A 14,065-nucleotide genomic window follows, 5' to 3' on the forward strand; every position below is an offset into this window, starting at 1 on the left:
CTTTTCTGTAGGCTCTTGGACAAACACAAAGAAACTACCATATTTGTAAAATCACACACAAAAAAAGTGCTCTCCAATGCTTTGCTCCTGACAAACAATACAGATGACTTAAAAAAAAAAACAAAAAACCTTAATAGCTGACCCAAGCCAACAATATCCTTATCCTTCCTAATATACAAGTGCAGAATTACTATATAACATTCTTCACAGTTTGGGTAAGATTTGATACCCCACTCCTTTCCTACTTCAGCCTGTGGACTTCCTAAATCAGGTGAAAACCCCTTGAAATCAAAATGGACACTGAGAGGAAATGACCTTCAAGAAAATCAGTGCAAGAAATGATCCAGCCTGGGAGCAGAAGGCATCTTCCCATTATTGAACTTGGAAAGAAAAATCACTTTTGGGGAGCCTGGGTGGTTCAGTCAGTCAGTTAAGTGTGGGACTCTTGATTTCGGCTCAGGTCATGATCTCATGGTTCTGAGATCGAGCCCCAGGTTAGGCTCTGTGGTGTCAGTGAGGGATGTTTTGGGATTCTCCCTCTCTCCCTCTATCTGCCTCTCCCCCACCCCCTGCTCACACACAAGTATGCTCTTTCTCTCAAAAATGAACATTTTTTTAAAAATCAATTTTAGTGGCCTAGAAGGCTCAGTCAGTTGAGTGTCCGACTTTGGTGAACTTTCACCACATTTAAAGTGATGAGTTTATGACTTTCAAATACATTATAAATTTGCATTCCACCTCTTCTTTCTTTCTCCACCAATATCAAAGTAGTCTTGTGGGTTCTCTCCCTCATTCTTGTGTTTTATAACTACTTTAATCTCACGCAAACATATACACCTCCCCACTTAAATCAATATGCTGTATCTTGAACTTGAAATTCCAGGTGCTGCACTCTCCCACCCCACTAGGAATCTGTCCCCACCAACATTTCTCATTTCACAATACATTATTATTTTTTTTTTGGTTTAGCCAGGAAATGCAAAAGCAGTAAATTACCCCTATTAGCTTGAAAAAAGTTAATGAAGCTTCTCAGTCTGTTTATTCAATCCATGGCTCTTGATTTCATCTTCAGATGCTGAAATACAGAAAAAAAAATAGGCCCTACTTATACTTAGCACATTAAATGGCAACATGGAATTTTTCTTGCCACCAAAGCCATTTAAAAATATTCTGCAAACATATGGATATTTAAGGATATGGAAAGGAAAATATGGATATTTTCTACCAAGAAAATATTGCTTTGAGGGACACAGCCTTTTCAATAGAACTCCTAAGTCCATTCTTGACACTATCCAAAGTCACCTGGACTCAATTCTAAGCAATTGCTTGAGTGAGATATTCATTTACGAGTCCCACCACCATATTCTGCACTCTCCCCCTGACACACACACCATAAGGTGGGAATAAAACAAAGGGCTGGAAGGATAGATTATTCCCCTTTTCCTTCCTTTCTCACTGCATCAAAAGTAATTTTTGTCAGTAAAATGTTTACTGAGATATGTTGCAGAGAAGGCAGAAAATTGGTTTATCTTTTACATAGGCTATTGAGGAAGTATGATCCTATTCAAGACATCACCCACATATATGTCTGGAACACATGATATGATTAGAATCACTTTATATTTGAATCTGGTAGAATAAACGAAGTTTTTTTTAAACTAAGGGCCACATTTTTATGATGGTGGGAGTTTATAGATAAAATTGGCTTTTGTGTTTTATTTCTGTCTTATTCTTGAAATGTGTTTGACTGGAGTCTGATGATTGAAGCACCACATTTACATGACAGATGCAGGGTTTTCCATTTGTTTATTTAAAAAAAAATAATCACATAGCCTGAAAGAAATAAACTAAGTTAGTGCTGATTATAACAGTTTGGGAGACTTCTAGAAGCCATATGTTTTTAAAAAAATTACAGCTAAAATAAGTTCCTATCCATCCAAAGCCCATTCTCTTAAATGAACAAATAGATTGTAACTCATTCGACAATTTACATTTATTTTAAATGAAAATGATCAGGGAGGATGGATTGTTGTACTCTATGCTGTTGTTTCCTTGTCTCTGTATGATTAAAATCATTTTTGTAAGAAAACATTATATAAGTTCCACCAAGTTCACCTTACTTATAGCTCACTGACTCCATTATATATGTGTTCTCAAATCCTTTTATCTTGGCTTCAAATAAAGGTTCAATGTTTTTTCTTTTTTTTTTTTTTTCCAGAGCCTATTAAGGGGAAAGAAGTGAAGCTTCCAGTTTCCCTAAAGGAAAAAGGTAATATTGTATAACGAAATGTGAAAACACATTGATCTGTCTATTGCATATTCAGTTATTTGCAACAAAGCAATATATCATTTATTTTTCAGGCTTTTAAAACTATAACTTTCACACGCCCTTGTATATGTGTGAGCAAAGGAAAAAGGACTATTTTCTCTCTCAAAATTCTAAATTTTACTATGAAATAACAAAGACAAGAGTAACTATGTCAGAAATACTGTGAAAGCTTTTTAAAATGTATATGTTATTCTGACTCCACCAGTCTGTAGTGGAAAATCTGCATTTAGTAAATATCCCAAGGTGAATCTTAAAAAGAATAGCTATAGAAACAAAGACTTAAGATAAAAACACTTAAAATTTCTCAGTGTTAGCTTGCCATTCTGTTAAGTTTGGATACAACCAAACTCTAAACAAATTTTATAGCTAGGAGGAACTTAGAGATAAACTATAGTCCAAAACCTTCGTCTTATAGATAAATAAAAATGGAGTAGCCAAGAAACTTTTCAAAATTATTGTGATTTGCAATACAGTCAGCATTAGAAATCTGATCTAAAGCAAACACCTCCAGCCTTCCCATTATACTACAATCAAAGTAATGTGGATTCTGATATGCACGAAGTTATGTCTCCTAAAACATAAGTAAATATGGTTAGTCCAATATAATATATTTAGTTTCTAATTAATCCCAGTACCTTCTATGGGCACGGTATCATACTCAGAATTTTCTAATATTTCTTATTGTCAAGATGAACATGAGTAAACCAGTGAGACCATGAAATTATACTGACCATACTGAATGTTAAAAATAGGTTAGAAATATACCTGAGGAGAAGATCTGCATGAACTATTGACCAATTAATGTACAGGGACTTAGTGATAAAAATCCAAACTTACTGGCAATATTTTATTTAAAAGAAAAAGAAACTTTTGGTAAACTTGTAACACATGTGTTAGAGTTGGGAGAGTTGTGGGTGAGCTGGGGGAGGGGAAAGCAGCCAAGGACATAGAGAAATGAAGGGCACATGGAGAGTCTTCATTAGTGAGTGTAGCAATGTATAGAAAAACACCCTTAAGTCATATTTTTCTAACTTTGCAATTAATTTTAAATTAAACGAAATTGCTACTTAATGAAACATAAGAGTACAACATGATTTTTGTTTCTCAGCCCATAGGCATACTTGATTTTTTTTTTAAGTATTTTAAAGCAACATGGATTTCAAATCTGTTAAGGCCTTTATATTTCACTTTAGAAATGTATTATCATACCTAAAACTTTATCTTCACTTATGATAGTAGTTATTTCAGTGCTATATACAACTTTATGCTATTCTGGTATAATATGTAAATCGGAATATTTTACCTTCCAATAGAATTCTCACATGTAATTTTAAATGCCCAACAAATAGCAAAATGTTGCCACATTGTATTATAAATTGATTGCGAAGACTAATGGCATTCCTGTAGATTTACCTGAACACTAAATTATTTTAGATTTATTTAGATTTAGATTTATAAATTATTAAGATATATAAATTATTTAGATATATAAATTATTTAGATTTATTTAGATTTAGATTTAGATTTTAGATCTAGATTTCTTTGGCATGATCTGATTGTGGTTGGAGTGGACACTTACATAACAATCTAAGTTGAAATGATTTGATGCCATTAAGTAATTTAAGCATTCAAGGATGCTATTATTCCTTTGCCAATCTAAAACAGAAATATTAAAAAAAAATGAGGAAAAGACAGGCATATTTCAAATTTCCACATTTTTATTAAGGCTGTTCAGTTCAAAATTTTTTCCCTGGAATAAATACATGTGGAATGAATATATATATATATTCATATATACATATATATATCCACACACAAAATAATTCAGATTTCCACCAAAATCACTTGATGTGAATTTCAGTCTTTGATCACTGGACATACCTACTTAAGAGTTTCCTTTTTCTTTTCCTATCATTCCAGAATCCTTTTTCATCATCCCATGCCATATGGTCATTCTAACACTAGCCAGTTCACGGTCATAGATAATGGTGGTGGAAAAGAAAGCATTTTGGAAAAGATAGATTTTTTTAACATTCTGCCCTTATTTCATCAATTTTTATGTTATTGTACTATTTTCTCCCTAATTTTTAATGATGAGTATGTATAGACAAGGGAGGGGGTGCATAAAAATTCAACTAAATGCAATCACCAGAACTTTATTTTATTTTATTTTATTTTATTTTATTTTATCAAAATATAATTGACACACAATACCTAGTTAGTTTCAGGTGTACATCCTAGTGATTCAATACTTTGATACATTATGAAATGATCCCTGAGAAATCTAGTTACTTTTTGTCACAATGCAAAGTTATTACAAAATTATCGACTATATCCCCTGTGCTTTACACCACATTCCCATGATTTATTTATTTTATAACTAGAAGTTTGTACCTCTTAATCCTTTTCACCTATTTTGCCCTGCTCCCAACCTTTCCCCACCTCTGGTAATCAGGAAATTTGTTTCCTGTATCTATGAAACTATTTCTGTCTTGTTTGTTTGTTTGTTTGTTTTCTTTTTAAAAAAATTCCACATATAAGTGAAATTATATGGTATTTTTCTTTCTCTGTCTGACTTGTTTTACTTAGCATAACTTCTTGGCCCATATATGTTGTTGCAAATGGCAAGATTTCAATCTTTTTTATGACTCAGTATTCCATTGTGTGTGTATGGTTAGAGTAGGATTTAAGACAAAAAGAGAACAAATCCAAACAGAAAAAATAAGCTTCATACTGAAAATGTATTACAATGCATATAATTAACAAAGGATGAATAAGCACATTATAATTTTTAAACCTACAGATTAATAAAAATAGAACAAACATACCTGAAATGTCAAATTTGTCTACGTTTATTCATTTTAAAAATTGCTAATTGAGCAAACAACCAAAAAATAAATTTATAATCACTGAAATGTGTGGGTAATATTGGTAATTTTTCATCAGGAATGACTAATATAATTAATTTCCATGATAGTAAAAGTCAAATAAATGAGAGAGAGAGAATAGCTGGAATCTATCTCAAATATATGCAATTTTAAAAAATAGCATATTTATATAAACCCCATTTTAGTATTAGGATGATTCATATAAAATAATTTTGAGTAATCCTGGAAGGTTTTTATAGTCAGAATTCAGCATCATGGACTTGTAGAAGATAGTAATACAATTCCAAATTACTTCAGCATACTGGAAGCCAGGTTCAACAGAAATGAATGTAAGGAATTCAATTTGGGACAAAATCAAATTGTATATACTTAAGAGAAAAACTGTACAAAATCAGCATACAGGAATTTTGCCTTAAAGAAACCCTCAAAAAGGGGCGCCTGGGTGGCGCAGTCGGTTAAGCGTCCGACTTCAGCCAGGTCACGATCTCGCGGTCCGTGAGTTCGAGCCCCGCGTCGGGCTCTGGGCTGATGGCTCGGAGCCTGGAGCCTGTTTCCAATTCTGTGTCTCCCTCTCTCTCTGCCCCTCGCCCGTTCATGCTCTGTCTCTGTCCCAAAAATAAATAAACGTTGAAAAAAAAATTAAAAAAAAAAAAGAAACCCTCAAATGAATATGAATAAAGAATTCAGCTTTTACAATATGAGTTATACTGTTAATAGTGACTATAATAACTCATATCACCGTTGCTCTTTACTCTTTATTTCAAATGATTTTGATCCTCATGGCCTTGTATGGTGTGTAGTTGACAAAATATCATTCCTATTTGAAAAGTATAACTTAACAAGATAAAAGGTGACTTCTGAGCAAAATGATTTTGTCTTGGTTATTTTAGTAGAAAATATGTACTAAAGTGCTGTGGAATATGTGAACATGTAAAACATATTTTTTTTTCTATTTGCTCATTCTCCCTTCTGCGTTTTTAATTTTCTGACTTTTCTCCAGCCCTTTCATTATCTCCTTTTAAGCTTTCTTCATGAAGTTCAAAGTGATTGTCCTTATTTCAGAATATCTTATTTGATTCCAAATATTCTTCATTGCACAGAAGACTCTTTTCTTTTCTTTTCTTTTCTTTTCTTTTAATAGTAAGGTAGGTCCTTGAAGGGGTGCCTTGATGCTTCCGTTACAGAAGCTTTGTAGTTACAAAGAATGACCACCATGAAATGCGAGTTCCTTTCTGAATCTATTTTTGGAAGAATGTTATTTTGTTCAAGCACAGCCCAGTGGGAGAACTGGTACATAGCAGTTGTGTTAGATCTGGATTAGCCCTTTAGGAAAAACTACTCCAGATGAAATACATGGTCTGAAGACATCTGCGTTTAAGGATTTCCACTTCCCATTAATCCTTTCTGTAGAGATTCTGATTTTGTGTCCACCTGATTGGTTGTATATATTTGATCTCAACAAAACAAAATAAACAGTAAGTACAATCTTGGCTTATATCAGGCAAAGTCAGAAAGTTTTAGCTTGTCCATCCATCCATTTCTTTCACTTCAACTGCCATTTAACATTACATGATTTAACATGAAATCATAAAAATAGCGGAAAGCACCAATTTTCTTTTTTGTATACTTATTTTTTACCGTAGGGAGTAATAATCTTCAATTTCATGTTCGCATGGCAAAATACAGTTTTTTTTAATTTTAAAAAATTTTTTAATGTTTATTTTTATTTTTGAGAGAGACAGAATGCGAGTGGGTTAGGGGCAGAGAGAGAGGGAGACACAGAATCCGAAGCAGGCTCCAGGCTCCGAGCTGTCAGCATAGAGCTCGCTGCGGGGCTTGAACTCACGAGCTGTGAGATCATGACCTGAACCGAAGTCGGACGCTCAACCGACTGAGCCACCCAGGAGCCCCCAAAATACAGTTATAAGTTACCTCTGCCTCATTAAATTTGTAAGGTAGCTTCATGTGACATTGAAGAGAAATTTCAATCATTTAATTTGATATGAAAAAGTAAAAGCTTTTACGATAATTAAAATTGTTTAAACATCAAATCATAGACAAAAATCAAGTGGTCAGCTACTTAATTCTAAATTTTTGCCAAACTCACGACTTTGCTGTCATGTCTCTAATGAGTCTTTTCTTGAAGAAATTTATAGATCATATTAAACAAACTTGAATATGTGGATTGTATAGAATAATATATTTAAAATAATAAATAAGGTTATATTATTTAAATTATAGTATTTATAAAGCTTTACTGTAATAAATACATATTTTATCATTTATATTAATGAAAGTAAAATTTTTTCAACAAATAGCAAAGTAACCGGTGAAAACAAATAAAGATCTTTATAGTAAATCTGAAAATGACTTTATTCTGCCACAGCTTTTATTGAATCATAGAAATCACTATGGAACCAAGAATATCTTGATTCATTTTCCAAGTCAGCATTTGTGATACTCACTTTTATTACAATTTTTAAACTGGTGTTTAATATGTGCAAGTCCCTAAAGGTGGTTTCATATTTGTTGTTGTTAGCAAGGCTTCAGTAGTTGTTGCAAATTAATATTGAAACAAAAAGTAAATTTAAAGAAATGACTCCAGGACAAAGTCTCACATAAGACTTCAAACATTTAATTTTTGCTGACAAATTTTTTCATCACTTATAGTGGAATAGAAAGTAAGGAAAATACTTCCTAAAACTTGCTTTCATCTGCACTTTTCTTTTGTGTTTTTTCTCAACTAATGACTCTTCAAAATATTGCTCAAAAACATTTCTTGAGTCCTTGCTCTGGTTGACAAACTGACTGGTTGTTTGCTTTATAGGTGGTTTTGATGGGCACTGTGCTCAGTACTGCAAACCCTAAGTGATGCAAGTCTCCAATTGCAGAATTAACTCAGAGGCAGACATACAAATACAAAATAAAATCCAGGTGGGGGGAATCCTTTCACAATGTATACATATATCAAATCGCCATGATGTACACTTTACATGTCTACCAATTTTATGTGTCAATTATACTGTAATAAAGCTGAAATAAAAATAAAATAAAATGGAGTAAAATAAAATAAAATCCACTAGAGAGGAGTGAAATAAGAAATAGGAATTAGAGCCAATGGTATAAAACTATAGAGAAAAAGCAACTTTAAAGCAAAGAATACACATTTCATATTTAAACAGAGATACATTGCAATGTAAAATGTAAAAAGATGGAATGTGCCTTTATGTATAGTTCTTCCCTTCAGGACACCTGCCATTTAGCTTAAGAGTCAAAGAAAAACTTTTGTAAATGATGATGTATAGTGCATAATGGTATGCCACTAAGGACAGAACAGCCAACTTAATTTGTAAACACTCTCTATGGCATAAAAATGTCTTAAGATGTAGCCTTTAGCTATTTTAAGTAAGTTACTAGCACTAGTCTTATGAGATGCCAGTTTTCTCATTAATGAAATTCTGCCAGTATATTCCACAAATTCTGTGAATATTTTTAATGTTTATTTATTTTTGAGAGAGAGGAGGGGGAGGGAGAGAGACGGAGGGAGACACAGAACCCGAAGCAGGCTCCAGGCTCTGAGCTGTTAACACAGAGCCCAGTGTGGGGCTCGAACTCATGAACTGCAAGATCATGCTGTGAGCTGAAGTCGGATGCTTAACCAACTGAGCCACCCAGGTGCCCTTGAATTTTTAGTTACATAAGTGAATTTTATCTGTGTGTGTGTTTCCCCATTTTTGGGTAATCAAAAATAATTTGTTTAGAATGATTTTAACATATAAGGAATTTGTTTTAGGGCAACAAGGTGTTTCATTTTCCAGCCTCTAGACTAGAGGAAGGAAAGGTAAGGAAGTGTGTGAATACGTTTTGAATGAACTAGCCTACATCATTAGCCGCAACAGGCCATATGTGACTATGAATATTTCTCTTTAAAATATATGAATGCCATGATAAAATGAGAGTCTCCTGTGAGTACTACCAAGATTCTTCTGTAATATTTTTTCACTTGAGAATACATCTTGAATTTTTTCATATTATATACAGAAAAGACAATGACAAGCCAAAAATTGGGTTTCAGCTTTCATAGAAGTCTAACAGAAGGTGTTGAATATAAAGGGGTAAATCACACAAATAAATGAACAGCTATAAAACTGAGAGAAATGCTTTGATAGAAGGAACATGGTATTATAAGTATAGAAAAATCTGACTTAACGATGCCTGGGTGGCTCAGTCAGTTAAGCGTCTCACTTCAGCTCAGGTCATGATCTCACAGCTCCTGAGTTTGAGCCCCACATCAAGCTCTGTGCTGACAGCTCGGAGCTTGGAGCCTGCTTCAGATTCTGTGTCTCCCCCTCTCTCTGCTTCTCGTCTACTCTGTCTCTGTCTCTGTATCTCTCTCTCTTTCTATCTCTCTCTCTCTCTCTCAAAAATGAAATAAACATTAAAAAAAAAATCTGACTCAGGTTGGGGAATCAAGGAATACTTCTAAACCAAGCAAAATTCTATCTGAGATGTGAAGGATAAGTAGGAATTTTAACCAGTGAAAAAACTGAGAATAGGAGAGGCCAAGGAGTGAAGAGATATTTCAGCACCTTCAAATTTCTTGTGAAAAAGGACAGTGTTGCAGCTGTGTAGAAAACATTAACAAGAGAAGTACAAAACAAAGATAAGACATAAGCAGAACTTTGAAGGCCAGGAGTAGGCAAACTATATTTCATGGACCAAATCTAGAATGCTTATATATTTTTAAATGGTTGAAAAAAATCAAAGGAAGAATAAAATTTGGGGGCACCTTAAACATATAAGAAATTCAAATCTCAGTATCTATAAATAGCATTTTATTAGAACACAAACACACTCATTTATGTTTTGTCTGTAGCAGTGTTTATGCCATAATAGCAGAGTTGAATATCTACACCAGAGATCAAATGGCCTGTAAAACTAAAATATTTACTCTCTGGCATTTTACAGGAAAAGTTTACCAACCCCTGCTATAAGCCATATTAAGGTTTTTGGTATTTAGTCTAAGGGCAATGGATATACACAAAAGTATTTTTTACATGTTTGACCACAGAAGGGGAGAGAGTTGCTTTCTGTGATGGCCACTATGGCAGTGAGTTGGAGAAAAGCAGAATAGGATTCAAGAAGACAATTAAGGTATAACTGATGGTATTAAGGTGAGAGATTATGGTACCTTGACCAGGACGGTTGCAGGTGAAATGGAGAGAAGAGGACATTTTTGAAAAATATATTTAATAAGATTTCTATTTTATACAGCTAAATGGTTGGTGACACCACTGAGATGGGACACCAGAAAAGGAGAAGCTTAGGATCAATCATAAGTGTGGCTAACAGCTTGTTGAGTTTTAGCTGTTTATAGGACGCCCAAAAGAAATGTAGAGCTGGAAGCTGACTATCTAAGTGTGAGGTGCAGAAAAGGAATTTAGGTTGAAGATACACTTGTGAGATATGTTTGTCAGTGTATGGATTTTGAAGGTGTGGTCACACATGGATGAGTGATGGAAAGAATCAAGGTGAGATGAGGAAAGTTCTGAGGAAAGTTAGTAAAGAATACATTTAAAACTGCTACTTGAAGAACCCAGGACATTCTTTTTAGCATGAGTACAACTAGGTATCCTGAGGGCCAATACTAGTAATCTATCTGTTCTGCTTTTCATTTGCTAAAAGTTGGTATTTTGTGCATTTTCAGTTTCAGTTTATAAGTCTTATCCCGAAGTTCCCAATGTTGGTTCTATAAACATTATTTAAATACTGAGACCTAGAGACCTGCAAGGAAAAGTTTGACAATCTGTTGAAGAAGTAGATATTATACAGTCTTCTTTTATGAAAAGAATCAAAACCAGTTGGTCTCAGAGAGTTGTCTCTAAGAGCACTTTTTAGAATATGTTAATTCAACATGCGTCAGTTGGAACATAATCAGCGTTGCTATACTGCTACATTATCTGGGACCAAAAATATTCTGATGTTCAATGATTGACATTAAACTTCCAAAAAGTTCCAGTTTTAATGTTATTTATTGTTCTAATTCTCTAAACTGACGTTACAGGGATTTACTTTGTCTTTTGCAACTGATCATTCTAATAAGTGAATGCAACTAACATACATTTTGATTCACCATTCTGGAATTAAAGTTTTTCTAATAATACTGCAATTCACAAATGTCATCTTTGCTTATGACATTGCCATCTTCTAAGAAATATTAGAATTTGCTGTAATATTGTTTTTAAAATCTAATAGTTGATCTAGAATACTTGATTTAATAATCAACATTAGCATTTTAATATTAGTGTAGTTATTTCTAGGTTTTCCCATGCCTGGTTTCAGATTTAATTATTGACATGATTTATTTCTGCCTTGAGTTATTTTAGGAAGAAAATATTATACTATCATGTTAACAAGTGAAGAAATTGATGCACAAAGATTAAAGGATTATCTAAGGTTTCTATGCTGGATTAGCTACTTAGTATCAGACTTAAATGCACCTAAAAATAATCTTATTTTCCTTTGTTCTTCAATATTGGAATATATTAAAAAGACTTATCCTTACATGGTCTCAAGGTTGTTTTTTTCCCCATAACAATTTTTTGCATTTGGTAGGAATGGAGGAAAGTTATAGATAATTGTTGATTAAAAGAAGACCAGTCAGGGGGGCGCCTGAGTGGCTCAGTTCGTTAAGTGCCAACTTCAGCTCAGGTCATGATCTCTCAGCTCATGGGTTCTTGCATTGGTCTCTGTGCTGACAGCATGGAGCCTGGAACCTGCTTCAGATTCTGTGTCTCCCTCTTTCTCTGCCCCTCCCTCACTCACACTCTGTCTCTCTCTCTCTCAAAAATAAATAAACATTAAAAAAATTTTTTGAGAGCAGTCAGATTCAAAAAATAAAGTGTCGATAGGTGCCTTTACAAATCCATGATGACTCACTTTCTGAAGAATTGTTTAAGTGAAAATTGAGCTAGTAATTGTAGCTCTGTCACTCTAAGCAGAAACTTACAGACTAACATTTTTTCCTGTTGTGCCGATCATGCTAAAATGCCAAGTTGACAGAATGGAAAGGGGTTATGTGTTGGCAAGAAAGCAGTAAAGGTTGCCGAATTTTCTGTATTATAATCATTGGCTTTACAAATTAATGTATCCAAGTGTTGTGAATTTTTATTTTCTCCTTTCAAAAAATTAATGCTCAATGATAAATACAACTATATGTGAAATATATAAACAATTATGGATGTAAAGCCCCAAGATTCTTTCTTTGGTATTCTTTCCAGTTAAGGTCTCATTAGAAGGGGCAAAGTAGCATAAGAAAATGAGTCACTGTCCCTTTGCACATCTACTTTTGTTGTCACTCATGCTACCTTATGAGAATGTTCTAATATGCCTCTCTCCTTGAGGATAATTTTTTTTAATGTTACCATAAGTCTTTTTATTTTTCCTGTTCACTTTAAAAATGTTAAATGTATTATTTTTCATATAAGGTCATGCATTATTTTTACATATTTGAATAAGATATAGGATGATCCATACTTAAACATGTGACCTTTTATTAACTTCATTGATTATTCTTGCTTCAAGTTAAAGAAAGTGAATGTTGGTGCCCAGAGAAACAGGGAAGAATCTAGTTAAAGAGGGACCCTCCCTTTGATAAGGAGAAACAAAAGAATGTCTGCTTCCTTACCTGAGCAAATGATTGTTGCACAACTTTCTGAACCCATTGAACGGTTTAAAGTCAACTGGCTCATTACCTAAAATATATTCAACCAACTATCCTGTCATCTTCAAATAACATTACAGGACATTGTTCTGACTGACTGTTCTTTGTGCAGCTGATAAGTGCAGCCTCTTCCAATTATTTCTTACTTATTTCAATGTGTACTCTTCACGATGGAAACTGCAAGAAGGAAAGAATAATGAGGCACACATAGGGAGGCCTAAAAGAAAGAGAAGATAAAGGCAGAGTGGCACTATCAGAAGCGTGGTACATGGGCTTAGCATATGTGAAAGACCAAGGATCGCAAAAACGAAATGATGACAGAATGAGGCAGGAAAAATGTATGTGTTTATTCTTTGCTGCGAAGAGAGAATGCCCTTGGGCTCATTTTGCATCTTTAGTGTCCACTCAGCAAACTTTCCTTGTGAGCATCAAACTCCTTGGGAATCTTGCCAAGGAAGGATTGCAGCATCAGGTCCTAGACACAAAGCTTTGAGTCACACATTAAGTGCTTGCATTACAAACTAGAACCATTTTAGAACTATGCCTACAGAAGCTTATAAAGCAAATTTTTTTTGACCTAATGGGAATGAGACACTCATGGAACCCAAGAGAAAGAGACAGACACAGAGGCAGAGGCAGAGAGAATGTGTGTGTGTGTGTGTGTGTGTGTGTGTGTGTGTGCATCTGGGGGGGGGGCGGGTGTTTGTGTGTGTGCATACATGTTATGGAAAGAACACTGCTCATTAGCTTGAGACTCTAGCTTAGACTGGCTATAAACTAGCTAATTCACTTACTCTGGATAATTATTCCTGATTGGAGCAAATTAAATATAAAATCTGAAGATAATGTGTATCAGTGTTGAATGTGGGTGAGTCAGTTCTAATGGGCTTTTAGTAAGGCTTAGGTTAATGGAAGAGAGATTCCATTTCATATTTTGGCCTGAGCCACCTAAAAGCAAAGTTTATAGATTTGATTTTCCTGACATCTTTAAACCACATTTTTCTTTGTTTTGTATCAATAACAAATTTTGAATGTTGGTATAGTCTGGGGATATTTTAGATGCTGTGTTTCCAAAGATGAGCAAGACAAAAGTCTGTCCAAGAAAATCTTACAATATTTAAAAAA

The 14,065-nt window shown here is 34.0% G+C and overlaps 1 protein-coding gene across 1 annotated transcript in view; it reads left to right on the plus strand.

Annotated features, from left to right (window-relative positions):
* Positions 1 to 14,065, plus strand: part of TRDN (triadin) — a 496,354-nt gene that overhangs the window by 441,571 nt on the left and 40,718 nt on the right. The window contains 1 exon segment of the mRNA XM_047103003.1: positions 2,219 to 2,269. Within this exon segment, the coding sequence (XP_046958959.1) occupies positions 2,219 to 2,269 (51 nt within the window).

This window comes from Lynx rufus, unplaced genomic scaffold, assembly GCF_022079265.1.
Source record: "Lynx rufus isolate CCGP_SWC_20201006 ecotype Redwood Valley unplaced genomic scaffold, mLynRuf1.p SCAF_6, whole genome shotgun sequence".
In the NCBI taxonomy this organism is placed as follows: Eukaryota; Metazoa; Chordata; class Mammalia; order Carnivora; family Felidae; genus Lynx; species Lynx rufus.